At 52.7% G+C, this 26,684-nt stretch overlaps 9 protein-coding genes across 9 annotated transcripts; all 9 read right to left on the bottom strand.

The window, feature by feature from the left end:
• Positions 1 to 1,384: 1,384 nt before the first annotated feature.
• Positions 1,385 to 3,709, bottom strand: JKF63_02882 (uncharacterized protein; the record flags this gene model as incomplete). Its single annotated transcript, XM_067898906.1, has 1 exon — positions 1,385 to 3,709. One exon carries the CDS (start codon positions 3,707 to 3,709, stop codon positions 1,385 to 1,387), a length of 2,325 nt encoding a protein of 774 aa, XP_067755350.1.
• A 948-nt stretch (positions 3,710 to 4,657) lies between these two features.
• Positions 4,658 to 5,410, bottom strand: JKF63_02881 (uncharacterized protein; the record flags this gene model as incomplete). Its single annotated transcript, XM_067898905.1, has 1 exon — positions 4,658 to 5,410. One exon carries the CDS (start codon positions 5,408 to 5,410, stop codon positions 4,658 to 4,660), a length of 753 nt encoding a protein of 250 aa, XP_067755349.1.
• Positions 5,411 to 7,071: 1,661 nt separating this feature from the next.
• Positions 7,072 to 7,641, bottom strand: JKF63_02880 (uncharacterized protein; the record flags this gene model as incomplete). Its single annotated transcript, XM_067898904.1, has 1 exon — positions 7,072 to 7,641. The coding sequence occupies one exon, from the start codon at positions 7,639 to 7,641 to the stop codon at positions 7,072 to 7,074; it is 570 nt and encodes a 189-aa protein (XP_067755348.1).
• A 624-nt stretch (positions 7,642 to 8,265) lies between these two features.
• JKF63_02879 (uncharacterized protein) lies at positions 8,266 to 8,835 on the bottom strand (the record flags this gene model as incomplete). Its single annotated transcript, XM_067898903.1, has 1 exon — positions 8,266 to 8,835. One exon carries the CDS (start codon positions 8,833 to 8,835, stop codon positions 8,266 to 8,268), a length of 570 nt encoding a protein of 189 aa, XP_067755347.1.
• A 3,652-nt stretch (positions 8,836 to 12,487) lies between these two features.
• On the bottom strand, positions 12,488 to 14,020 carry JKF63_02878 (uncharacterized protein; the record flags this gene model as incomplete). Its single annotated transcript, XM_067898902.1, has 1 exon — positions 12,488 to 14,020. The coding sequence occupies one exon, from the start codon at positions 14,018 to 14,020 to the stop codon at positions 12,488 to 12,490; it is 1,533 nt and encodes a 510-aa protein (XP_067755346.1).
• Positions 14,021 to 16,335: 2,315 nt separating this feature from the next.
• On the bottom strand, positions 16,336 to 17,526 carry JKF63_02877 (uncharacterized protein; the record flags this gene model as incomplete). Its single annotated transcript, XM_067898901.1, has 1 exon — positions 16,336 to 17,526. The coding sequence occupies one exon, from the start codon at positions 17,524 to 17,526 to the stop codon at positions 16,336 to 16,338; it is 1,191 nt and encodes a 396-aa protein (XP_067755345.1).
• Positions 17,527 to 18,799: 1,273 nt separating this feature from the next.
• On the bottom strand, positions 18,800 to 20,833 carry JKF63_02876 (uncharacterized protein; the record flags this gene model as incomplete). The annotated part of the gene is made up of 1 exon (XM_067898900.1): positions 18,800 to 20,833. The coding sequence occupies one exon, from the start codon at positions 20,831 to 20,833 to the stop codon at positions 18,800 to 18,802; it is 2,034 nt and encodes a 677-aa protein (XP_067755344.1).
• A 781-nt stretch (positions 20,834 to 21,614) lies between these two features.
• On the bottom strand, positions 21,615 to 21,986 carry JKF63_02875 (uncharacterized protein; the record flags this gene model as incomplete). The annotated part of the gene is made up of 1 exon (XM_067898899.1): positions 21,615 to 21,986. One exon carries the CDS (start codon positions 21,984 to 21,986, stop codon positions 21,615 to 21,617), a length of 372 nt encoding a protein of 123 aa, XP_067755343.1.
• A 1,114-nt stretch (positions 21,987 to 23,100) lies between these two features.
• Positions 23,101 to 26,517, bottom strand: JKF63_02874 (uncharacterized protein; the record flags this gene model as incomplete). Its single annotated transcript, XM_067898898.1, has 1 exon — positions 23,101 to 26,517. The coding sequence occupies one exon, from the start codon at positions 26,515 to 26,517 to the stop codon at positions 23,101 to 23,103; it is 3,417 nt and encodes a 1,138-aa protein (XP_067755342.1).
• Between the last annotated feature and the right edge of the window lie 167 nt (positions 26,518 to 26,684).

Genomic DNA, 26,684 nt, shown 5'->3' with positions numbered 1-26,684 from the left:
AAAAAAAAAAATGACACAGGCCTCTATGTGTGACTCACTCCTCTGATTTCTTTTTTTTTTAGCTTTTCCGCCGTCTAGACTGTACAAAATAGAAAACGAGAACAAAAGAAATTCTCCGAATAAGAAGAGCGAAAGAAGGGAAAAAGATTTCACATGAAAGAGTGCCTGTTAGAAGAATGAGTTTTTGCATGTGTGGGGAAGGGAGTGGAAAGGGAGGAGGGGGCTGTGTTTCGGTGGGAAAAACAATGCTTTAATTCCACCAGTGCATACGCGTCGAGCCCCGTCTAAAAAAAAAAAACGTGGCGTGACGAAGAACATGCAGGAAACACACGTCACACCATCGTCGTAGCCCCCCACCACAACCAGCCATCGTTCCCTAGCTCTCTTACTGCCCGTATTTTTCTCCCTTGTGCCTCTCCGACTGTCCTCTTCCCGTGCACGCTTCATGTCCCTCCATGACAAAAAATGTCCACACCGAAAACTCATAGAGTGACAAAAGTAGTCGTGCGCTTAGAGATGAACAAAAAAACGTAAAAAAAAGGACGGGGTGCAAGGAAGTGTGTGTGTGTGTGTGTGTATCATCAAGCAGCACAAGAATCGCTCATCTGCACGACTTGCGCATAATGGCCGTCCCTTGAGTGACACACTGCAAGATGTAAGAAACCGCAGAAGTCTAAAAGTGGGGGGGGGGGGGGAATCAAAGGAGAGAAGGGGGAAAACAGAACGGCGCGGGCAAAGATGAAGCACACGCACGTACGTGTGCACAGCTGTACTTTGCTTTGCGAACGTGAACACAATCGCGTGATGCTGTCTTTTCCTTGTCATCGTGGGAGGTAGTCTTGGGAGGGGGGGGAACACAGCACACAAATGGTAGATAAACTAGGGTGAAGGAAAGAGGAGCTGTAGCGAAAATGCAAAAAAAAGAGGGGCTGAAGGGAGATCACGAAAAGACGCGAACACACAAAGTTGCCCTAATATGCCCGCCTGTGACGTCTTTCAGGGTGTGTAAAAGTGCAGAAGAAAAAGGGAGGAGAGGGGAGGGGAGGAATGCCGACGACATGACAGGTAAATCACAACAAGTGCGAAAAACAAAAAAGTGGGTTCGTATGCACGCTCTCCAATCCCCTCCCCCAAACGCACACACACACACACAGAGAGAGAGAGAGACATAAACACGCAGATGCACATCTCCTCCTGCCACGTTTGAAGAACAGAAGGGAAAAAAAAGGCGGACAGGTGGTGCCCAAATTAAATGTGACCGTAAAGAGAATAACACCATTGTGCCCCCTGGGAAAGATTTGCAGTGTTGATCAACCCAGAACACTAGCACGTACACAGAATCAAAGCCTCGCGCGCCAACCTTTCGCTCGCCACCCTTCCGCGGCTACAGCTTGATATTGTTGTCACAAAAGCCTAGCTCGACAACGGCGATAACCTCCTGAGGTTTATAGCCTCTTCCGCTGACGCGGACCTTCTGTGACTTCATCGTATCCCCAAGAGCCGGCTCAGCCAGGGTCGCTGTCGAGAAAAGATCCTCTCCACGAAGAGAACGGTGTTGCGGTGGTGCGGCAGCGCAGCTGTTCCTGCGCTTGCCAGAGGTTTTCTGTTTACCCTTGAATTCCGAGCTGTTTGTCATGGGCGGCAACTGCGGTGCGCTGAGGCGCCGGTCTAAACGGCCCACATTACTTTTCCGAGGGCCGCGATTCAGCGGTTTCACATCTGACGATGGCGATTCCCTGCGAGACGACTCTTTTCGTGAAGTGATCGATGGTGCGGTGGAGCCTAAGGCTGCGCGGGGAATGTCAATGATATCCTCCAACGCGGCATCCCGCGCGCCGTCCCCCCCTGAAGTTCTCGAGGAGGACAAAGGAGCTCCCCCCCAGCCCACGCGACACTGCTGGGCTCCTGAGCCACGACTGGCTCCACCATCGCTGCGGGCGAGCATGTCCACATAGGAGATGACGAAATCTGTCGCCTCTGCCGTTTTGGTGGTGAGGCGTGGGTCGTCCAGCTCCTCCTCGGGAAGAGGATCAGGCAGCTGAGCGAAGGGATCATATACGGTATCGTTGGCCGAGTCCTTCTTGTGCACCGCACACACGACAGATTTCGCGAGAGCCCTGAGAGACTGGAGAGCCTGCAAAGCACCTAGACGCGCAGTCGAAAGCTGCTTGACCATCTCCTCCTTCTCCTGCTGTGCCGCGGTTGCCGCCTCCAGCGAGTGCAGCTTGAGCTGCACCAGCTGCTCTTTGAGCTGGGAGGAGCGGTACTTTTCCATCGTGGTCGACTCCTGCGCAGTGCAGCCAATGTCGCGGCGCTTAGGAGCTCCGTTGTCGAGCTTGATCTGTGCAAGATCTGCACCACCAGCGCCACGGCGCTCAAGCTCTGGTATCTGTGTAGCTGCCGTGTTCACCTGCTCCACTACTGCGTACAGCAGATCTCGGTGTGCGCGTTGCATCTTTTCCATCTGGCGCTCGTAGAGTGAACGCCACTTCGCCTGTGCATGAGGAGGTGTGAAGCAAGAGAGTACCTGAGTAAAAGTAGTGTACAACTCCCCCAACCCGGTGTCCTGTGCTACCTTGAGACGCGAGCTCAGTCTCAGCACGAGATCCCGCAGCTGGGTGAGAGGTTCAGCATACGCGGAATGATGAACAAGAAATTTAATGTACGCATCGTTTGGGTGGGCTGGCGTGAAGGGTAGCTGGAATAGAAAGCCCTGCGCAGACTGAAGAGATGCGCGGCTCGCCAGCGTAGAAGCCGCACCTACATTCATCGATTTGTCGAGCCTCGATTCATCAACTCCATAGAGTGGAAATTCTGATTGATGGAAGGTGTCACTGCTGCTTCCCCGCCGTTCCCGCTTCACCACTGGCTCATTCGGTAAAACGTTCTTGGCCAACATGTCCTCAGAGGCAAAGTGCCACGGCACCGCCACCTGAAAGAGATCTTGCTGCTCCATCATCAGCACCTCCAGCTGCTCGCTAGCCGCCTGATGCATTGCTTTTGTCTGGCGATAACGTCGCTTGTACGCGATGCTGTTCATTTTGTCCCGAAAGGCCTCCTCAAATCGCCGGTCTGGCACCAGCGTTTGAAGAGCTTCGACCAGAGCGCCGTCGGTGGGCTGTTGTGAACTCTGGGGTACCAAAAAGTTGTGTGGAAGTGCTCGAAGGAAACGTCGAAGGCGCATGACCTCCTGCGTTTGATTGTCCACCTCATCCTGTAGCCGCTTACAGCGCTGACGCTCCTCTAGAGCCTGACGCTCCAGCGCCAGCGAGCGTTGATGCGATTCGGTAGAGTAGCGGTGCAACGCCTGTAGCTCTGCACGCCGAAGCGCGTGCTCCTTCTGGAGATAGATACACTGATTGCGCATTTGACGGCGTTCGCTATCGACTTTGCGGAGAAGGTCGCAGCAGCTTTCCAATTGAGCTTGGAGACCCGAGCCAGAATCGGCAGAAGAGGTTTTACTGGAGGTGTCATCACTGGCCCTGCCAGAGGCGATGCGAATGCCATTAGCCTTGAAATATAACGCTGCTCTCCCGAACGCGAGGCTGCTGTCAACGTTGCTGGTGGACTTCTGATGTGCACTAGTGGAGGTGAGGATCATCGTTTCGACCATGTTACACAGCTGTTGCTCCGTCTCGTTGTTCTCCTCCACAATAAGACCGCCAAGAGGATTCCCGTGCGGAATCGGTTTGGTGGTCACCCCAGACATTGGAAAAACGTGCGACCTGCTAGCAGTAAAAAAAAGGGGAAAGAATGAAGCGGAAGATCCGCGGTTGTGTGGAAGGTGGTTCTCTTACTCGTAATGGCAGACGTGTCTCGGCAAGGCGAAGCGGCAGCAGGAGTTGATGTGGTTGTTTTTTTTCGTGTTTAAAGTGGATCCTATAGCTGTACCTTCGACTACTGTATCCCCCTCCAAAGGTATCAGGGCCAAACACCAACTGCAGACTGCGTCCATATGCAGAGAGGAAAGGGAGGAGGAGGAGGAAAGATAGTGTGAAACAGCAGTTGGAGTAGGGGGGAAAAAGAAGAGGAAAAGTGGGGGATGGCGGAAACAACAGGGAAAAACTTCGCGTGCTGTCGTCCTTTTACGTATGTGCGTGTGTGTGTGTGTGTGGGGGGGGGGGGGGATGAACAAGGGTGTAGGAAGCTGCTTCTCTTTCTACAACTGCAAGAAAAACAAGCTACGCTAGCCCAGAGCCCCAACCCGGCCTCATCACACACACAAAAAAAAAACACCAGGAAACAATGGCGAGAGAGACGTAACTGACACGCTTTTACTAATGGATGTCTGCGAAAAAAAAAAAACATGCATCAACGAGCGCTTATGCAAGAAAGTCACTGTGGCCACCCTTCTCGTTCTTGACGACTTCACAGAGAGAAAGCAGCAGAGCGTTCCGGTGCACCTCACCGGTCCGCCTTGAAAAATCGTTGTTTTCCTTCTGTTAATATGCCTTGTAAATACGCCATGGCAGACTTCTCCAAGACTGCGTGAATCCCCCCCCCACCCCCCTTTTTTATTCCTCCTCCCTCGCAGGCTCTTTTAAGGGAAAGTGTCCTTTATGCGAAAATCAGAGGGTGGGTGACAGATTGATGTGAGCGAGACATACAGAAAGGGGAGAGGGGGGAGGGGAGGGGGAACAGTACTGGCTGTCCGCTCTTATTTGAGCGCGTACATCTTGACGGGGAATAGATCTGTGGGCCACTCTTCCTGGAACGCCTCCTTCACCACTTGAAGGCCGGATAGACGGAAGAGTTTCTTATAGTGGATGTCTGACCGCGTCAAGCTACTGTCTTCTTTATCCACAATAAAATGGTTATCAGAGGTACAATTCTCTTTAAAAAATATATAGCCTTTAGATGTCAAGGCCTGCTGGCAGTGCTTGAAGAATTTCACAAAGTCATCGTCGGTAAGATAAATCGCAGTCCACTGGATCACAATAAGGTCGTACGTGTTGGGAGGCAGCTTTGCTGTTTCCATGGATGCTAAAATGAACTCACCTACAGGCATGCCGGCCAGCTCTCTTTTTGCCTCCTCCAGCATGTGCTCCAGCGGCTCCAGCAGGTCGGTCGTGACATACAGCTTCGTCAACAAGTTCTTCGCAATCCGCCCAATACCGGCCCCACAGTCCAGCGCGCGGTTGGTGCCGTGGTCTGGCAAATTCTCGATAAAACTGCGGGAACCCTTGATGTCTACATCATGAATATGATCCATGCCACCCAGCACACCGCTCACCGTGGCAGGCACCTTGCGCCAGTATTCGAGCGCCTTACCGTACCACCCCCCCTCGGGGTCGTATAAGTCGCCTTTCAGCTCTGCTTTCCACATAACATCCGTGGAAGAGTACGTCTTTCCACTCGTGTCGTGGCCGCTGATCGGCAGGCTGTGTGCCGATGGCGCCTTTCTCTGCATTCGAGCTGTGAGGGAAGCAGCAAACGGGGTGCCGTCTTGGAAGGAGGAGGAGGAGAGCAGGCGTGACGACACCTTGAACGCAACCGGTATGCGACACCGATGACGGAGGAAGAACGTTGTGCTGGGTCACACACAAAAGTGTGAGGACAGTGTGGGGGAAGAGGAACGCGAAAAACGGGAATCAATGCCCTTTATTTATTTTTGCCCTGTAGAATCTTTTAGAGAGACGAATACTAAAAGAATTTTGCGCAACAAAGCCGCAGTAAGTGTGCGCGTGTGTGTGTGAAGGCGTGTGAAGTAGAGAAAACAGTGACAGTAACAGCAGCAACATCAGCAGGATCGAAAAATCGATGGATAGTGTTGGAAGCAAGGATAGACCCCCCCCCTTCCATTGTCAACAAAGGCCTGCAAAGGGCGTGAGCGAAGGGTCTCCGGTCCTCTCACCTCCACCCCCCCCCCATCCCCCCACCTCTGAACTTGTTTGAGAGTTTCCTCTTTGTCCTCATGTCCATTCCTCCTTGAAGTTTGAGCATCAAATAAAAACGTGAAAACAACAGAAGCAGAAACATCACACAAGTGTAAGACCGGGGAGTGAGGAGGGGGTGGGGGGCGCATAAGATTGCAGCGTTGGGTAAAGGTGCTGAAACCGGGTGCATCGTCATGCAAGCCGTCGGTCACCCACTTGCTCTCTCCCGGCAACTGACCTCCGTACCGGGAAGGAGAAAACACTCTCATGTAAAAAGGGGGAAAAGGGGGAGGAGGGGTGTCTTCGTGTACACACGTTTACACTGCCATTCAACATCATGCCCAACTCGAGAAAAACTCTACAATTCTAGCACGACCTCGTTACGGGCGCCACTCCGTGAAGCCGTGCCGTCGTGGAGACCCGTTACCGTAACGTCCACTCAGCCATCTAGGGAAGATCTCTGCATCAAAACCCTACCCCCACACCCCCGCGCTGCACAGCCGCTTCATGGAGGCGTCCATTATGCCCGCGGCCAAGTGAGGCCTCTCTCGGGGTGACTCAGGCTTCCCCACCAGTGAGCAGTGAGGGTTGGGAGCGATACGCTCGAGTCACATTGTCGCGATGTTCACTAAAGGCGGTACAAACCTTTTCGCTCTTGAAGATTGCTCCAAGGCCACAAAATCCTGAACCCCGCCACCAAAACCAATAGCGGCTAATCACTCTGTCCTCACCAAGCCATAAGTGCTTGGCATCCCCATCACCACCTGTTGCTTCGGCATTAGCGTGGGGGTACATGAGGAGGACTCAGAGATGTCCCCCAGAGATAGTCGCCAAATCCCTGCTACACCCCCCCCCACCCACCCACCCACCTGCAGAGGTGTTTCCGCTGCCTGGGAAAAGGCAAGTAAAACACCTCTTAGACTACAAGGCCGGGGGAAAAAAACCTGCAAACACCGATACACTCTTGTCTCCGCAAATGATTCAACGCAACTCTCATCGTGGGAAAAAAAACAAGAGAGAATAATGCGCTCATAGGCTGCGCGCCTGCACCGGATAGGCAGCCTTGAAACTGATGCATGGCGTGAGCAGGAAGGGCTGGGGGGGCGCTCCATACCATCCGACACGATACGCATCACCAGTGGCACTCTTTTTGCGGGCCTCACATGATATTTGATTCATGGTTGGTGTAATGACCTTACGTGTGTGAGACCCGCGTGACCACAGTATTCAGATCCTCAAACCCAGAAGCCCCACTATCTGCTGCCACCGCACTGTACCAAAGAGGCAGCGCTCCGTCGGCAACAGTGCCGAGTTCATCTCCGCCTACCACATCAGGGATCACAGCAGGGTACCAATAGGAGTTATTCCCAAAGCCGCCAGCGCCGACATCAGGGTTCGCAGCGTTTCTGTTCCACGCTGCGTGGTAGCACACACCCGCCGAGAAAGTGGAACGTTCCTGAGCCCTATAGATGCAGAACAAGAGCACCCCGACAAGTGCGGACATGCACCCTGGTGCAATGGCGAACACCAGCGCGGCGGCTTCGCTGCCATACGCCACACACAACCACGGGATCGTCGCACCAATAAAAAGAATGGTCGGAACAAAGGAGAAGAAAAAAACAGAGAAGACAGCGACGGACACAGACGGGTTCTTGTAGAAGAGATTATCGTGGATGCTGAAGAGGAAGAAAAGGGCACCCGTGCACAATGCCCCACCGTAGACAGCGGAGCTATAGATAGCGATGTTGCGCATGTACGAATTCATTGAAACGGTTGTGGCGCATACGTTTTGAAGGGCATCGTAAACAGAAAGGTGTTCGGTAGTGAGGGCGCAGTCCTTGCGCTAACTGCTGCGCATACTGATAGACGCACTAAATCGAAATAGTAGGTGGATTGAGAGGGGTGTGGTGCGTGAATCGAGAGAGGTCACCGAGACGTCGGCCCAACGCTATGCCTCCAAGTATACACATAGCAAAGGCCGCGCTGGGTAAAGAGGTGGAATAATGGTAGTTGGACGCACACATCGGCTTGCGGTGTGTCTGTGTTTGTGTGTTGTGTATTCAACAAAAACGGAAAAGAGACGCTAACGTGGCGGCCAGTGGTTTTGTTCACTCATCTTTTCACGTCGCTCTCTGCAATCTAGGCTTCACTGCTATCGCACACGCAGATGGGATGAAGGGAAGCTGCCTTCGTTTCTCATTCGCTCGCCACTGAAGCTTGCATTGTAGGTTTTTCTTTTTTGTCCGCTTTACCTTATTAGCACAAGTTCCCCCGTTGCCTAGATGTAGAGAAGGACGCGTGGAGGTGGCTGCGAGCACACACCAGCCAACACGCCTCAGGTCCCGCGCTACCCCAACCAACGGAGTGAAACGTGAGGGAAGAAACACAATCACATGACCACGATCGCCTTCCGCTGCTTTGGCAGCTTCAGGCTGATCATGTCCAGCACTCTGACGACACTGTGACGAGCGTACCACGCCGCCATGAGCACTACTAACGCGAAGACGGCGGAGGCAAAGCTGCTAGCGGCAGCCGGAGTCGCTGTCTCTTGCATCACACCCCCCGCTTTGCTTATGGTGAAAACCTTCAGCTGCACAGGAGTGATAGAGCTGGAAGTGGATACGGCACTCCTGAGAACAGAGGCGGAGGTGTCCAGTTCGAACAAGTGGTCCGGTAGGTCAACTGTGGCCTCAACTGAGACAGCCGGGGAGGGGATGTTTGCGAAACTGAAGGAGCGAGAAGAATCTAGAGGAGCACTGCGCACCACTACGCCGGTCCTATCGTCCACCACCCGCACCACAACGTACTGTGCAACCTCACGCCTCACATCAACCCTCCCAGCCACAGCGATCGGATCAGCATGGACCAGTGTCAATGGCGCCACGAGACCGCAGCAAAGCAAGAAAAGCGCAAGCGCAAGTGTGTGGCAGAGACTCTTACGATCACAAAAGAATCTCATGCTTCACGAAGGATCAGCAGCCCCTGCTTAAACAAGCGCTAATAAAGAAACGATATGCTGAATTGATGGCGCCAAGCTGGTACGAGCCGGGCAACAGGGAATGGGGGAATGGAGAATGGAGAGAGAATTGGTGATGGTGGTGGTGGTGGGTGGGGGGAACTTCTACTATTTACGACATGGCTCTTAAAATGAGGCGCAAGGCAGAGTGAAACGGTACGAGTGAGGTCTCAGCCCATTGGACGGGAGAGAACCCCCTTGTCAGCAAACAGGCTGTTTTTTTTTGCTGGTGTAATGAAGGACACTTCTAAAACGTCGCTGTCGATTCTGGAAAGCACAACACACAGTATTCCTTTCCTTTCACACACACACACACACACCTCTGTGCATGCCCCTGACATTTGTGTCAAAGGTAGGAAATCCTCCCCCTTCCCCCCCCCCAAACCCCGAGGGCTCATGAGCGAGGGCAGCGTGGAGGTGATATGTATGTGGTGTTTCAAGTTGTGAAGTGAGCGAACTACGCATCGGCGCAGAAATGGTATCGCAGAAGAGAGATGAACAGTTAAGCAAGCCAAAAAAAATCATGGAAATACGTATATATGTATACATATATACATATATATACGCACGAGAGAAGACTAAACAAACTGCCACACACACACACACACACATACACACACACACACACGAGCACCTGCCGATTTACAAGAAAAAAAAGTGGGGGAGGGATGAATGAAAACAATTTTGGACGGAAGGAGGAGAGGCGGCGAACAAAAACAATATGTGGGAGGGGGAGCAAAGAGGGCACACAGCACACAGCGCTGAAAGGAAGCCAAGACGAACAGCTGAAGAGAGAAAAATAGAAAGGGGGGAGGGTCTAGAAACAGGCATTTGTTTTCCAACTCAACGAAAGGGAGCGTGGTAAAGGGAGAAAGAAAGAGAAAGAGAACGTGCACTACATTTGCATTCCTGAGAGCAAATCGAAGGCATGCACAAAGACACAGAGAAAAGTACAATACAATCGCCTCTCCGTTGCCCTCACCGCGTAGAAGCCCCCCCCCCGCACCCGCACCCCTCAACTTTGTGAAGGCATAAACCATAATGAGAGTCGGGGAAAAAGGGGGACATCTTGGGAAAGAGAACAAACGTTTTGTCAGTCACAATGAAGAGCATACTCAAAACAAAGACGAAGACGTGCACATGTCACGGACACGCGCACACACACACACACGCACACACGCCATCAACGCTCAAGCGCACAGAGCCGCAGAGGTGGGTACATAGGTGCAAAAAAAAAAAACAGCGAGCAATCTTTTATTCTGTACCCCCCCCCCTTCACATGTAGTGCGACCGAGAGCGGCATTTGTACGAAATCGGGAGGAAAACGGCGGGTGAGCAGCGAGAAGTCGCTCCACAGAAAAAAATGAATTTGCCTAAACCCTGCTGCCCGCCACTGAGTGAAATCGGAGGTTTTTCTGACGCTCCTGCCACCCTCGACTGCGATCTCTTGGATCTCGACAGGGATGCCTCACAAGCTTCCCCTTTGCTTCAGCCCTCACGGGAAGAAAGCAGCAAAATTGTAAAAGGGGAGAAGCACTACGGAAAACACGAGAAGAGCCCGACGCGTCATCCCCCCCCCCCCCCGGGGGGGGGGGGGGGGAGGCGAATAGAAAGAGACAGAGAGGGGAAGAGACAGACACGAATGGACGAAGTGAATGGAAGCCCCAAGAATAATAAATCGTGGACACATGTAAAGAGGTGTGCTCATACAGTCTAGCGCAGAAAAAAACCAAAGAGAAAGAGCTTCAGAGAGAGAGAGAGAGCTGTTTCTCTCATCTTTCCACTCCCTCTCGTCTCTTGTCATACGACCTGGAACCCTGCACAACACCAGTAGGAGAAAACGGGGGGAGAGAAAAAGGGGCATTAGAAAAAAAGAAAAACATACACCTCACAAAACCAAGCTGATATCACACAAAAGAGACAAAAAAAAAGTGCGATAGAAACTCAAAAAGAGATACACATGTGAGAAACACAGAAGCAATAAACTGTACAAGGCAAACCGTCCCGCTCCTGTACACTACTGTCCTGCCAGCAGGTTTGGCTTCCCTAGTAGAAAACGCCGCACTCACCACACACACACACACGCATGCAAGCATGCATGCATCCTCCACCGAAACAGCCCATCGACAACTAGCGCATTCTCACAGCAAGAACTGTTCCCAAAATCAGCCATCGGATGAGGGCGCAGCGGGAGGGGGGGGGGAGTGACCGAATGAGATAGGAAAAAATGGGAGAAAATAAGCTACTCGTGCTGCAGCCCCAGCAAACCCCTGATACGGACCCGATGGAATCACGAAGTGGCCACCAATACTGGAAAAAAAATAAGGGAGGTAGAGAAAAACGTGTAGCAAAGCGACATCGAGAACAAGGGTGAAGAGAGGGGGGAGGAGGGGGAAGATCTGTGTAGCGCAACGGCAGGTAAACGAAGAGAGGAACAAACGAGTAGCAAGGTACACTAAGAAATGGCGTTGCAGTCGGGGAAGCTTGACTGTCCTACACAGAGAGAGGGGGACGGGTTAAAGAGAATAGGAGAGAAACGGCACTGGGGGGGAGCGGGGGAACAGAGAGAGAAACAAGTAGAAACAAGATAGTGGAGCTGCCATTGTGGACGGCAATAGGGTCATATCTCTTCTTCTCTTGGCTTGAGAACTAACGTCGCTCACGAAGGCCGGTGTTTGTGTATCCCTGTGGGTGCTGAGGCCACAAGAACGATAGATCAGTATCCAACTGACTTGCGAAAACAGCAACAGACAGACACACGCACACACACACACGCGTCCCTGGAGACGTTTCCCCTGTATAACTCCTTGAAAACCGCCGTGTTATCTACGTTGTGCGTTGCACTCCATCGGAAGTGGGGGAGTAGTAACGAGCAATGGTGGAGGCCGGCGTACACACAAAAAAAAAAGTTATAGTCCCGGAGGCCCGAGAACAAAGCCCTTTGAATAAGGGGAAAAAACGAGAAAGAGATGAGGGCAGGGGAAAATTCCCTGGCAAACGACGAGAAAGGAAAAGACGTTGACAACGAAGCGATCAAGAAGACAACGAGAAGTAGACGTGGAGGCAGCAAAGTACCAACAAGAGCGGGAGCCACAGACGACGACGCGCATAGACGACAAAGGAAAAGAGGGGAAGAAGGGGTGAATGACCAAGAAGACACATGAAAAAATGCTAGAGATGCCCAGCAATGGCACGACAGAGCGAGAACGGAGAGAGAAAAATCGTACAGAGCGCAGAAAGATATTTTTCTGTCGCGCTGAGGGCAGCGAATGAAGCCCCCCACCCACTAAAAAAAAAAGGAAACATCTATATAGGGGAAACATAGAAATCCTTTTTCGTTGTTGAGCAGCAATATCCTCCACCTACTGCCTTCTCCACTCCTTGCACTATTGCAAAACAAGCCTGATTCTATTATTCCACCGATTTGTGATTGTTGTATACAATTAGCGCGGCCAGGTCTGTGTCCACCACCGCTGGTGTTCCGATGCCTTACCGTCAAACTGTACTCACGCCCGGTGACAACAGCAGACAGGGACGCTGTAGGTGGTGACCAAAGAGGCGTGCCAAATTCGTTTCATTCATCGTCCTCTTTCGGTTAATTTGTCTGATTGTCAATGCCGCTACTCCTCGTCAGCTTTTTCCGCGCGGCCTGAGGTGCTACCTTGACGGGAATGTGGTGCTCAACCTTTTTCGCAGAGCCGGTCACGCCTTGTTTCGTGGGTGACCCAACCGCACCGGACCTTGAAGTCCCCGCTTCCGCTGTCACAACAAAGGTGGCAGCTTCGCTACCGTTCGTAGGCCCTTTTTTTGACGCTCTCCGTTCCCGCGAGTCCTCGGCCATTGTGGGGGAGTGTGAGGGAGACCTTTCCTGTTCTGACAAATCTCTATCGTAGGTGTACCCGGCAAGTGTGACCACGGCTTTTGACGGTGACTCATTTGGAACAATCACCTCACTCGTGAACTCCTTTGCGAAGTTATGGGCTGGGTTCGGGTCGGGCGTTATCGGTGCCTTGAGCTTGCGCGCCTCTAGAAGAGCAAAATCAATGTTTGAAAAGCATTTGTGTGCCTTGAACGCCTCCAACGTTTGTAGGCGGCGCTCAGGGTTCTTGTTGAGCAAGCAGCGAATCAAGTCCTTTGTCTCCTCAGAGATACGAACCTGTGACGGGAAGGTGACCTCCTCCGTCAAAATCTTCATCTGCATTTGCATCGGGTTTTCATCGTAAAAAGGGAGGTCATTGAAGAGCATCTCACATATCATGAGACCCAATGACCACCAGTCCACTGCTTTGCCGTGCGGCACGCCCTTCAGCAGCTCTGGTGCCAGGTACTCGTTTGTTCCACAGTACGTGACAGCATTCGGCTCGTGCACGTTCGCTTTGGCAAGCCCAAAGTCAGTCAGACAGGCGTGTCCATCACGGTCAAAGACGACATTCTCGGGCTTCAAATCGCGATAAATGATGTTTCGGCTGTGCAGATACCCGAGCGCTAGAGCGACTTCAGCAGCATAAAACTTGACGACCTCTTCATCGAGTGGAGCGTGTTGCTCGATGTAAGTGAAGAGCTCACCGCCTGCTAGTAGATCAAGGATCATGTACAAGTTTCCTTGCTCCTGGAAAGAGTAGTGGAGGTGAACGATAAAAGGGTGGTCAATTTCCTCCAGGATGATGCGCTCTGCGAAAGGTGCCTTGATCTCGGCCTGCCGCATTTTCTCCGCGTTCATCTCCTTCATAGCGTACCATTTGCCTGTGTCTCTCTTTACTACCATAAACACCTTGCCATACGAACCTTTGCCCAAGACAAACTTCTTTTCAAAATCTCTAAGCGTTACCTTTTCGGACGCGGAGCTGCTCAAGTTGTAGTGACGCAGAGTTTCCATCCACTCTGTCTTCCGCTCTGCCTTCTCCGCTTGAAAATACGTTGCCTCTGCTTTTTCCGGCTGCACCACCCACGTATTGGGCTCTGACATGTCGCGCAAAGTAGCACACTTGAGGTCTAGCTCCTTAACCACCGCTGCACCAGATTCCTTGTCCCCCTTTGTTCTCCAAAGGCGCAGCTTAGTATCGTGGATCTCAATGTAGCGCGTCTCCCAGTTACCCTCCTGGGACAGAACCTTCAAATAGCCACTCATACCTCTGTTCTTGTTTTTATCCGTGTGCGTGTCCACTATGTGCTTCCAGGCTATCGACTTCCTCGCCCTTCCGTGTAAAACAGCGTGGTGCGTGGAAAGAATGGAGTGCCCTGACTAGGAAGCCAACGAACCGGTCTTGTCCACTGAACGGGGGGGGGAGGGGAGGAGAGAGAGAAAAGCGGGATCAGGCAATCCCGTTCAAACAAAAAGGAATCGAAACAGCTGCACGCACAAATGAAATAAAAATCAAGACGACCCCCGTTCAACAAATCAAAACGACGGTAGCAAAAATTGTCAAAGAAATACTTGAAGTGATTACGAACCTCCTCGAATTCCTTCGGTGTGTTGGGAAAAAAAGGGGGAGGAAGAGAGGGACAGAGGAGGAGGAGGGAAGGGGGGAGAGATATATTCAAGAGTGTCGGTGATCAAACGACACGCAAGAGGTAAGGGGGGGATAAAAAAAGGGAAGACACTGTGCAGTCCAACACTGAGGCCGTGAGGCAAGGGAGGTCGAGGAGAATGAGAAAGAGACGGCGGAATGTGCAGTGGGTACCACAGACCATAGAAAAGGAAGCGTCAGGATGCTTGTGACAGAACCACAAAGAGCACACACACAAAAAATAATAATAGAGGCAGCTCTCTATTTGTATTGTTGGGTGTCTGGCCTGTGTGTGCGCCGGTATGCGTGGGAGGAAGGGGGGGGGGGCGGGAACGGGAGTCTGCTGTGGTATATGATGCAGGGATAGGCAACATACAGGAAATTTACGAAAAGAGCAGAAAAGGGAAGGAAAAAAAAAAGAAGCGTGGATAAGAGCACAACCAAACGAGGAGGTACTAGGGAGAGTCAGCGCAAAGGCAAGAAATAGAACAGCACAGAAGGAAGAAGGGGGAAGGGAAGGGAAGAGAAGGGGGGAAGGAGGAGGGAAGGAGGAGGGGGCTGGAGGCGTTTGTTGCCAAAACAATTCAAGGGGCAAGAAGGACAAAATTTTTAAAAGAGCGAACAGAGCGAGCGAGCCACACTACAAGAAAACACAGAGGCGCGACGACTTCACCAAATGGCTTTTCTCCTCCAAGAAGAAGCGAAAAAAAAAACAAGAACAGAGCCGTTTGGTGAAAAGGGGGGGGGTAGTAGAGAGCACCTAGATGTGTTGAGGAGGAGTAGTTTTCCGTTCAAAGGAAAATCAAGAGAGGAAAAAAAGAGAAAATAAAAAAGAATGAAAATTTAAATGGAGTCCAGCTTTCTTTTTGGTGTGCGTGAATGTTTTGTTGCGCTCTTTTTTTTCTTTTCTTCCACTTTCCTTCTGATACGGGGGAGGGGGGTTGGCGTGTCCGCTGATGCGATATTCCTCCGTCACACCTCCCCACAGGGTAAGATACGTAAAAAAAAAGTATGCGAGCCAACCCTACAAAGCAGACAGGGAATTCGGGGGATGAATAGAGGGTGATGAGTGGTGTGTGGAATAATAATGATGGAAGGTGAGGAATCGAAGAGAGGAGGCGCTGTGCGAGGGGAAAATCTAAGGGAAAACAAATGAAATAGAGGGGGGATAGTGAAGTGGCGGCGGCGGTGCGGAGCTTTTTTTGTTGTTTGTTTTTTTTTGGAAGGGGGGGGCGCGTGAGAGTGGAAAAGAGAGAATGTGCTTTGCTTTTTCTGCAGCTGCACAGATGCGATATAAAGACACTACAAAGCCGTGAGAAGAAAAGCAAGCGGAGCATCACGCAGGGGAAAGGGGGTAGAGCGAGTAGGACGAATGAAAAAGGCAGTTGATCGATGGGAAAATGTGAAAGCGAATCTCAAGTCTTCTTAGCTTGAGTTTAAGGGTGACGTGGTGGTGAAGAGATGCTGAGATACCACCCCTCCTGGAGCTCCTCGGTAAGACGGCTCTTTTGAGAGTCAAGTAAACACCGCCCGGTCCTCGCTCGAGCGACAGGGGGGACTTGGGCCCCGAACACATCTCCCCCCATCTGTGCGATTCAGTCCAATCGGTGCACCTCTCCACCTCTAGTGTTTGGGCGTATCCTTTGCCTCCTTGTATACCACCGCTGCTGTATATTTCCCTGTTTGTTTTTCATTCTATGCGAATTGGGCCGGTGTGCCTCCCTATTTTACACCCCATATGCGTTGGTGCCAAGAGGGAGGAAGACACAATAAGAATTTACACTAGCAGTAGCCTGTTTTGGTAGTCTATTTATTGGTTGTGCGAATCTATGAGGAATCCGTATCAAGCCCACTTCCCCGGGTGTGTGGCTAGTTGGTAGTCAGAAACGGTGCGGCGATACACATTTGTTGCCTCCTCCTCCTCCTCCCCGACTCGCTATGTAGCGTTTCCGATGGTGTCACGGACGCACTGCATCAAGAAGCGATGATACGAAGCGACGCGTTGCTGAATGTGTCGCTGGCTCGCAGCTGTCAACCACGATGCGAAGTAGCGTCGAAGAAGTATCCGCTCCTCTCTGCATCGCATGGCTTTAATACGCATATCTGCGGTGGAGGAAAGGGTAACACCTCTTGAACGGGTGGGCAACACACCCTGTAGAGCCCCAGATAACGAGAAAACCTTGTCCTTCGTCTCGGATGGAGTAACCGTACCCAAAGCAAGCCGCTTTTTGCACCCATTACTGCATTGGCTCTCGGGCTTCGAGGGCGGATGAGACCCCGCGGCGGTGTCCTTTGCAAATCTGCCCTGATCTTGGTGAAAGCAACTATCCGCTTCACCCTCGGGCAGTTCTCCTTCCGAACGTTGCACCACTGCAGTAGAGGAGCATCGCCCACGAAGACGTAAAAGCCGCTCAGTATGGTGTGACGATCCCCGCGGCACTGTTGAGCAAGAGCCGCGCGATGAAGTATGTGTTGCATACTCTCGAAGAGTTGACTGTGTTTGAGAATCTGGCAAGCGGTTGAAGCAAGTCCGCTGCCCCTTCCCTTTGCCCATGCGCCCTTCACACCTCGCAGTGGCGTTGTCGCGCAATCGAGCCACTTCCGTTTCACCGGCAGAGTTGGTGGAATGAGAAAGAAGCTCCCGCGCAAGGACCAGTGTTTCCGCGTCCAGCGTGCTAACATCGACAGGTGCTACGGATGCCAAGCAAAGTAATGGAGCCGGACGGACATCTACATCCAGAGCCTCCCACCATTTGCGTTGTACGGTGTCGACGGCCTCATCGCGGCTCACTAGGTGCGCGAGAGGCCCATCTTCTTCAGCAGAAACAGAATCGGCCTCAGCTGAGGTGCTCTGACTGAACAATAGATCAACTTGTCTCGCCATCTTTTTTGCGGGATCGTGATCCTTCCCTGCAGCACCCTCGACTGTTTCGACCAGCGGGGCTACCTGCTCTCCATAACGCGCGTGTGCGTCTTCTTGTGCAGTGGAAAGCGCCGTCCTTTTGAACTCCACACCGACAGGAAGCACCTGGGTAACGGCAAGATCGAGCAGCCGATGCCTGCTTGCCGATCTCGCGGCAGCGCCAGTGCCGGTGCCGAATTCCCGAAAGCTCCAGAAACCGGACATCGAAGAGGAAAACAGTGAGATGGACTTTCGAAGGAATGTAGCCTTTTATGAAAATCATGAGGGGCAGACGATACGAGAAAAAAAAGGAGAAAAAAAGGGGGAAAAAATCAACACAACATCACTCGCATCAACCTGCTCAGCGCGGATGAAGCATCAAGTAAGGTCCACTTCGGACCAAATCAAGCCCACAAGAGAGACATCTTGTGCATTCAAAGTCTTGAAACTCATGTATTTGAAGTTGATCGCGAGTGAAGAAAAAACGAGGAGGTGACGTGCCGGCATGGGCTGAGCTTTAGGAGGCTATTTGGTTGCTGCTTTGTTTTTTTTCCTCCCCACCTCCTCTCCCCATCGGATCCCCTGTTACAGGATTACAAAGTAAAATGGCGCGATCGAGCCTCCTCCAAAAAGAAAAAACAACAACAAAACGCAGCCGCTCAAGTGCCACGAAATTCGATAGAACAGCCCCTCATTGACGAATACAGCCACACACACACACACGGAACAAAAGATGGGCCGAGGACGACGAAAGAGAAGGAAAAGGAGGAAAGGAAAAAAAGATGGTGGTGCTCACTAAACTTTTGAAGGCTCCGCCACGGCAATGAGTCTCGATAAAGCACTTGAAGCCAACCAAGAAAGGAAAGAGCAAAGTGCAAATCTAGACCTGCCAGCCCACAGCTGCTCAGTGTTTTTCTCCCTCGGCGCCTTCACCTCCCCAACGCCCCCCCCGCCCCGGTCCAGTCGGAAATAAGCCTAGTATGTGCTTCCTCGCCATTCCTTTTTGACCTACTCCCTGGCGTCGTCGGTAAGGAGCCAAAAGACGGCATCCCCCCCAGGTGCGACCTGCTGCGTCTGTCCCTACTCGACACGAGGCGCAGGGAGAGAGGGAAATGCTACAAAGAGAACGAAAATATCCATTGTGAAGAATCCCTTATAAAGAAAAGACTGAAATCCAGCCCCACAGCAGCCGAGTGCTTTCGGATCTCCCTAAGCCTCTTTCGGGGCTACACCACACACCTGGCGCAAGCATCCGTCTGTCCTCCACTGAATCTCAGCGGTGCACTTGGAGAGGAGGACCTTCATATCAGCCCCGTCACGCAAAAGCGTGCCCAAAGATGTGCTACTCCTCGTCACAGCGAGTGAACTGCCAGCCCACCACCGAATGATCGCAGCACAGTCTCTGGTCAGAATCAGCCAATGGGAAACAAAAAAAAACATGAAATGGCGTCTTACCCTTTTCCCCTCGTGTGCTGAAGGGAAGCGGGGAGGAGTCACGTCACTGAGCCATGACCTTTTGCAGCGCCCCCACGATTTCCCCCGAGTTGGAATTCGCGGGGATACTGGACAGGAACCAGTCCACGAACGTAGGACTCAAGTGGGACTTGAACTTCTCAGGGTTTTCTTCGAGCGCCTTGAGCACTGCAACACGCACTGCAGCATCGTGGTCTTTGTTTCGACATGAGCAGTTGTCCGGTGCTAACGCAATGGCCACAATTGCTACCAGCATCTGTCTCGGCAAAGCTTCCGCAGCGTGCTTGAGTAGGTGCTCTGGCAGCGTCTTGGTGAGAGCGTCGTTGGGAGAGACATTATTCTTGGCAAACGAGTTTTCAAGGCTGATACGCAGTTCAGTAAGAGTTCCAAAGTGACGACTGTAAAGGGCCTCGCGGGCTTCGGCACGGATCGTCTCCTGGTCCTCTCCATCCTCCGGTATCTCACCCTCGTAAGAAGAAGCTTCCTTCGCAGGCCGCGGCGGCCGGACTCCGACACTGTAGTTTGCAGCGACTGCAAGGATTTCAGCAGAGGGCAGCTTCTGCGTGGATAGCGATGCTACCAGACGTGCAAGGTCTCGGAATAAAACAGGGCGGAATGTCATGAGTTTTATGAGTGAAGCACACATATTCTCTTGAATGGTCGACGAGAGCTCAATACCGGAGGCGTGGGCGTAGTTCCAGATGCGGGTTGCACTCTTGGGCCTCACAAAAACGCTCACCTTCTCCAAGCGTGCCATCAATGTCGTGTGCAGCTTCTCTATGGCCGCAGTCAACCCAGCACTTGGCTCACTGACCCGCTGCCTAATTTGGAGGATCGAGCTCATCAGCTCGCCAACCTGGTCATCAGTATGGTATTGTGCAGTCTCTGTCACACGAGCGAGAAGTTGGCAAATGTGCTCCTGGGAGGCGTCCACAAAAGGTGCGGCACCAAGAAGCACAATGGCCTCCCGCGAGTGCATCTCGTCCACCCCAGCAAGAGCGCGCGCCAGCGTCTCGTGTGCGATCTTCTTCCACTTCGCATTGTCACGCGTTTGCATCGAGTGACGATGGAGGACAGACGCTAATGTGGACAACTGCTGAACGGGCATAGAGCAAATGCACGGTTCGAGATGGGCAAGGAGCTCGTCTTGTAATTTTTCGTTCTCTGTGACCCTCAAGCGCTGCAGTGCCTGGAGCACCATGACCACCTCTACGGGTGTCATTTCGCGCATCACAGATTGCACAACCGGCAGGACCTCACTCACTACCACCTCCTTCGCCTCTGGCGGCAAGATGAGTCCCAGCGCATTCGCAAAAAGGGCCACATTCTGAGGCAGGATGCCACCGATGTTGCTCCGCATCCACTGAAACGCCTGCTCAAAAACCTCCGTCTTTGCAGAGATAGAGAAAGTGGCAGCACAGTTCATCACAACGGCAACCGACCGCTCGTCTTGGGTAGAAGGGTCGATGCGTGTTCGACGCAGAGCCCGCCGAGCCTCCTTTAGGATCCCAACCCGCTCCTTTGTGTCCTTTGCCTTCTTGTACATCTGCTTCATTTTCAGTAATTTGTCGGCGTCTTGCGCAAGATACTGCTCCCTGTTACCCCCCGGGGCCGACTGGCGATCGTCACCATCATGCTGGCGGCTCCCATGAATCTGTTGAGGATTCTGGAATCCTTGCCGGTGAAAGCCATGTCTCTGCGTGCCATCCTCGTAGCTGTGCTGACGGTTGCTGTACCCTTGCTGGTGGTTGTCGCGGCGTTGCGGGCGATCGTCGTAGCGCTGCTGGCGATTTGCATAACCCTCGTTGCGGTTATCGTATCCACGGACACCGCCCCCGCGATTGCGGGGATAATCATCGGAATTTCTGTACCCGCCCCCCTGCTGGTGATACTGCTGCTGCTGAGGAGAGAAACCACCGCCACCCCCGGCGAACCGAGGACCGCCCCCGCGACCTTGGTAGCCCCCAGACTGACGAAGCACAGCACATGCACCAAACACCATGCTGTATGCACGAGCCCCGAGTGGCGCACATGTTAGAGTCGAGGACCGCTGCAGCATCTGATACTTGACCGCTCGTTTCCTTTCTACACTTTGGAAAAGTGACTTTAGGTGCGCGTAGCCTTTAGATGACACGGAAAAGAGACGAGGCAAAGAGAGAAGGAAAAAAAAAACTTTCATTATCATACGCGCACACAAAAAGTAGAAAAAAAGCGCCATACATTGCTGTGTGCATGAGGATGCTTCTCAAAGCTCCTTGCAGACATGCACGCTTGCTGTTCCACGCATCTCACCCTCTAAACATCGTGCGTGCCACTGTTTAGGAACCGCTCTTATGACAAGCCTCCATGTGAAAGGAGAAGTGGCGAGGAAAGAGTACCAGTGCAGTCCTCAAGTGAAAAAGCATAGCCCAAAGTGCGAACCGCTCGGCGATGGATGGCGGAGCACATAATCGAGGAAAATGCGAAGCTGCCGTTGCTTTCTTTGTCAGTCTTTTTTTTTTCTGAGTGCCCACAAGATGTCGAGACCTGCCCCATGTACGCCAAGGGGTGGAGAGAAAAGCATACATGCTAGCAGTGAGTCCGTAAGCGTAAACGTTCGTGGAGCTAGATCAGTTAAACATCCACGCCAAAAGATAGAGAGGTTGTCTCAGTGAAGCACATACACAGACGTGGCCAGGACCCCATGATACCGCATTGGTGGCCAACAATGATCAGAAAAGAAGCACTAACTAGAAAGACGCGCAGACACACGAATCCACACATTCGAATCGTCTGTGATCTTTACTGGGCTTCAGGCCATCGCAACGAACGCATTTGGGTACCATGCGACTCATCCACTATTACGCTGCGTTCGAGTAACTCCGAAGTCCCTCCAGGTAACGCTTGTGGAACTGCATCCGCTCCAGGTCAGAGACGGGGCGTTCCCGAAGCAACGCCAGAACCCACGCATCTAAGAAGTCGCTAACAGCGTTCTCACGCATATACTGGCCATCCTCGATCCTCTTTGGCTCGAAATCAACCGCGGGTGAAATCTCGGTGCCGTTGAGGATGTTATTTACTATCTGCAGAGAGAACTCCGCAACATTATCAGGGTGCTGTTGAAGAATGCAACGAGCGATCATTTCGAAGAAATCGACAGCGCCGCCCTGGCGAAGATAATTCTTTGCCGCATTGATGGACTCCTCGTCCACCGTCCATTCTGGGGCGCTCATCTGTTTTCACCTCTGACCTTACCCCCCTCCCCCTCTGTTCCACTACGCAGTCACTGCAGCCACGATTGACTGAAATGCAGAAACAAACGAAGCTTCTGCGTTAGAGGTTTGCCCCCGGTGCGTTTGTGAAAGAAAAAAAGGGGGGGTTAGTGGATTTGTACCTCCGTTCGAATGATAAAAGCACCTGCCCAACAATGACGGCTACTGGTGGTACCATGCAAAAGACGCAATGCAGGAAAGAGAAGCTCTCTGGAAAAGTGAATCCTGGGAAGCCCGATGTGTGCAGTGGAAGCAACGGTGGGCGAGGGTCTATCACGGAGCTGTTGCCTCCTTTTCCAGCACAACTGGAATGCCTGTGTTTTTCCCCACAGACACACACAGTAAAGGGAAAGGAAATCTGATACTGAAAAAAAATAAAAGAGAAGCCTCTTAGAAGCAGTCACATGAGAGCAGGAACAAAAAAGAGCGAGTAGACAAAGCACATCAAAAGGGAAGTGATGTCTGCTGCTCCAGGCTTATGCAACTGGTGCTCGCCGTGTCGCGGTGCCGCACATATGAATGATCATCCATAGGGCATCTGACATCCTTCTCTCCGTGGACACATCGACCTCTCTGATGCAGATCGGACCATCAGAGTGAACTGAAGAACGGAAGCCACGCTAGGAACACAACTGCCTTCCCTCGGGCCCCCCACCGCCTTGATGGTACACCCCTTTTTTAAAACATCACATCATCCCGTTGCACCTGTTCTCGTTTTGGAGGAGAGAAAGACCGTGTTCACGTGGACGTGCACATGCACACAGATACACGGGAGGCAAGAATTCATGTCTGACGTGCTGATAAATGTGGTAGAGAAGCCTTGAAAAGGGAATAGCGAAAAGTTGTCCTCACCCCCCCCAAGCGACACCGTAGTAGCGTCAAGCCTTTTCGCTGTGTGGCACAGTGTCTTTTCCTGCTTGGAGTCCTTTACTTAGTTTGGAATCCGATGCGAGGGGCACCTCACTTGAGGAAATTCAAGTGGCTGAGCCACCAAAGAGAAAATTTAAAAAATATATATATAATAAGAAAATAAAAGCGCAAGCAGGGTGCCTTTCTTCTCTTCGTGCCGCCGCTCTCACTGACTTGCCGGGGCAGTGCGGCCACGACCACGTCCGTGATTGCCGCTGTAGCGTCGTTCACCATCTCTGCCACTGCGCTGGGGGTTAAGGTCCATGCCGCCCCCCCACCTCACTGGCTCCAGCGTGTCGTGAATCGCTACATCGGTATCGTGCAACGCTGCTAACTCTGCTTGCTGCCAGTTCATATGCCCCAGCTGGCGATTTCCGTGGAACGAGAGCGGATCCGGGTCATCCCATAAGTCGCTGGCATCCCTGTGTGCACCGCGTCCATTGTCCCGCCCGCGGTAGTTTGGCCGACGTCCAAAGCGCGCGTCGAGAATCTTCTGCATCGCTTCATCATCAGGCTCGCCACCGCCCCGCCCACGGCCACCGGTTCCACCGGCCCCGGCAACAGCATCCCCTCCGCTGCCACCACGACAACCCCCTCTGTCATTCCCTCTCTCCTCACCCCGTTCACCACCACCACCACCGCGGGTTGGAGGTCCACCGCGCCGACGAGCACCGCCACGACTGCGACCGCCACCTCTACCGCTCCTCGGATTCCCCCGGTCATCGTGCGCTGGGGTATTGCGAGGGCGGGAATGATCGTGATATGGCGCCTCCTGCGGCCCATCGAGTGGCGCCGAATAGAAATGGCCACCCAAATCCTCCCGAAGAGGTGGACTGGGAGGCGCAGGATTTTCAAGCTGAGGTCCCGGGGTTTGCTGTATTGGCATTGGTGACGCGAGAGGGGGAGACACAATTGGCATACTTGGGCTCGGGCTACCGGTCGTCTTGCGAAAAAGAATTTTGGAGAGATGCACAGCCTCGTTGTACACCCGGTGCGTCTGGTCGTATTGCTCGACGATACGCTGCAGAACCTCTTCAACCCGCTCGCCAATGATGGTCTCAGCGACTTGCGTGTTCTCCCAACAGAGATACGTAAGCGCTTTCAGTGCGTGCACAACCAGCTTCTCCGTTTCAAAGTGGGTCCGCATTGCATTCACAATCAGTGGAATGGCCCCAGAGTCGGCAAGCAGTTGGCGATTGCTTTCTGAGTTGAAGGCAAACTGAGAAATGGCTCGGCAAGTCGACTTCTGCAAAAGGGCGTTACTGCTGTGTGTGCGCATCGCCTTCAGAATCTCTGGAAGCGCATCTACAGCGACTCGCTCTTTAATTTCCGTGTTCCACGCAAGTGTCCCAAGGACAGAGCACCCAAGCTCCAGCATCCGGTGTCGCTCAAAGTTCTCCATGACGTGGATGACACATTGTACGCCGCCCAGCTCAAAAATTTGCTGCTGTGCGATTGTGTTGTCGAACGCGAGTGCGCTGAGGCCGCCACACCCATTAAGCTGCACCTTTGGGCTCGATTTATGGGTGCGCATAGCCGTTAGTAGCAGTGAAACGCCGCCAAGGCGGGTTACAGCGCGGTTGAGGTCGCTGTGCTCATAGGCCAAGTGCGCCAGTGCATTGCACGCCTCCTGCTGCACCAGCTGAATTTGTGGGAAGCGTTTCATCGCTGCAATCACGACATCCGCTCCGCACAGCTTATAAATGCGGTCTTTGTTCAACGGCGAGACCAGGGACAGCGTCACGATTGCGCGGCACGCCTCCTCCTGCACTTCACTGACGCTCTCATGCCGGCGCATGGCGGCAACAATTTGTTCCAAGGCTGCCGAAGAGTCCTCCAAGGAGACGCTGCTTATGTTGGCCAGTGCACGGCAAGCATGCTCCTGGACCTCGCGGTTGTTGGGGTGATTACGCATTGCATCCACAACCACCCCGTAGCCATGGTTCGCCGTGATCTGAGCGGCGTTGCTTTCGTTCGTCCACGAGAGGTACGACAGCGCCACACAGCCATGCATTTGTGCGCGGTCGTAGTTCGGGTGTTGTGCCATTCCGCGAATGATGAATGGGATCACTCCTTTGGCGCTCATCTCATCGCGGTAGCGCTCGCAGTTGAATGCGAGTTGCGCAAGAGCGCGACACGCGTTTTTCACAAGACCAGAGCTCGTGTAGTGCTCATCTAGGGCTTTCATAATGACCTGTACCCCACCCAGTCGCACCACATCCGCCTTCAAATTGCTGTTCCAACACATGGTGCCAATCGCTAAGCATCCATTTTCTTGTAGTCGCGCCTTTTTCCCGCGACGCATGGAATCCAATATCAGTGCGACACCTCCATTGTCTACAACAATCTGTTGACCTGCCTGATTGTTAAACGTCAGCCCGGACAGTGCAGCGCATGCCGACATGAGCAAGTCCTCATTATCTGGGAACTTTCGCATAGCGCCCAGAACCAGCAACAGGCCCCCTGAGTCGGTGATGCTCGCAGTGATTGTTTCAGAGTCAAACGAGAGGTAAGAGAGAAGACTACACACCTCCTCTTGGATGGCGGCGTTTCGTTGATACATGCGCATCATTTCCAATACCCGTGACACGCAGCCAGTGGTATAAATCTTCATCTTCATCTCCTTCACGTTGATGGCGACACCACACAGAAAGTGAATGCACTCGTGGACAACCAGCTCCGACTTAGTGTTGTTGAAGAGCGACGAAACACAATCCCAGTCAATGTAATGAGACCGCGGAAGGTTACTAAACACCCGCAGCACATGACGGCAGAGCATTTCAGATTGTTGATACCGAGCCAGAGCATCGGCCAAGTACATCATGATGGGTGAGTCGGCGTCGAGAATATTCGCCGCCCCAGAGCTGGTGACGTTTGCAGCGATGCGTGCGACGTACGTGGTGATTTCTTCATCGTCAATGTGCACGCGTAACACACCCTCCAACGCACCGATGCCCTTCCCCTCGACGAACTCCTGGCTTGCGGGCAGGAACCGGTTGGGAAGCTCTTTGTAGTAGGAAGTAAACTCTGCCAAAGCGCGGGTCACAACGCGAACGATAGCGGCGTCACTGCAGTGGTTCTGAAGCGCTTTTGTGAGCTGCGTGATACCGTCCCCAATGTCGTACAGGTTGAAGTGAGATAAAAGAGTAGCAGCAGCTAGGACACCCCTGCTGTCGTGGGGATTGTTACGCAGGGCATCAACAGCGACCCTCGGCACCCCAAACTCGGAGAAAAGAGACACCGTAAAGTCGTCTGTACAGTAGTGATGAATCAGTGCGCACACCCAGCGAGCAAATTCGGGCCAATTAGTGTGCTGTCGCGCCGTGTCGACCACGTGCTCCACCATCCCCTCGACCTCATCCGGCGACAGCTGCGAGCTCACGCACGTCCTCAGCAGCAGGATAACGTTCTGCGCAGCGCTACTCTCTGTAGATGCCTGTAGTCGATGCTGCAGAATGGCCACACGTCTTGCTGCGTCTGGTGCTTGTGCGCACATGATGGTGTACTCTGGTGTATCAAGGCCTTTGAGTTTGAGCTGCTGCATAGGAGACCCACGCACCATTTGATCGAAAATGTCATCCATTTTTTTTTATTCGTCTCCTTTTTTCAGTTGTATAGGGTGATAAAGTGATGCCCTCAGCGGGGGCGTGAAAATGTAGCTTCGTGATGCACCCCCCCCCCAAAAAAAAAGGTCTTTTCACTTTTCTTTTTTCTGCGCACGCAGCAAGTAGGCTTTTATTCCCTCCTCGA

This window comes from Porcisia hertigi, chromosome 30 (assembly GCF_017918235.1).
Source record: "Porcisia hertigi strain C119 chromosome 30, whole genome shotgun sequence".
NCBI classification, from domain to species: domain Eukaryota; phylum Euglenozoa; class Kinetoplastea; order Trypanosomatida; family Trypanosomatidae; genus Porcisia; species Porcisia hertigi.
Note: the sequence above shows the minus strand (reverse complement) of the source record. Positions and strands in the feature narration are given on the sequence as shown.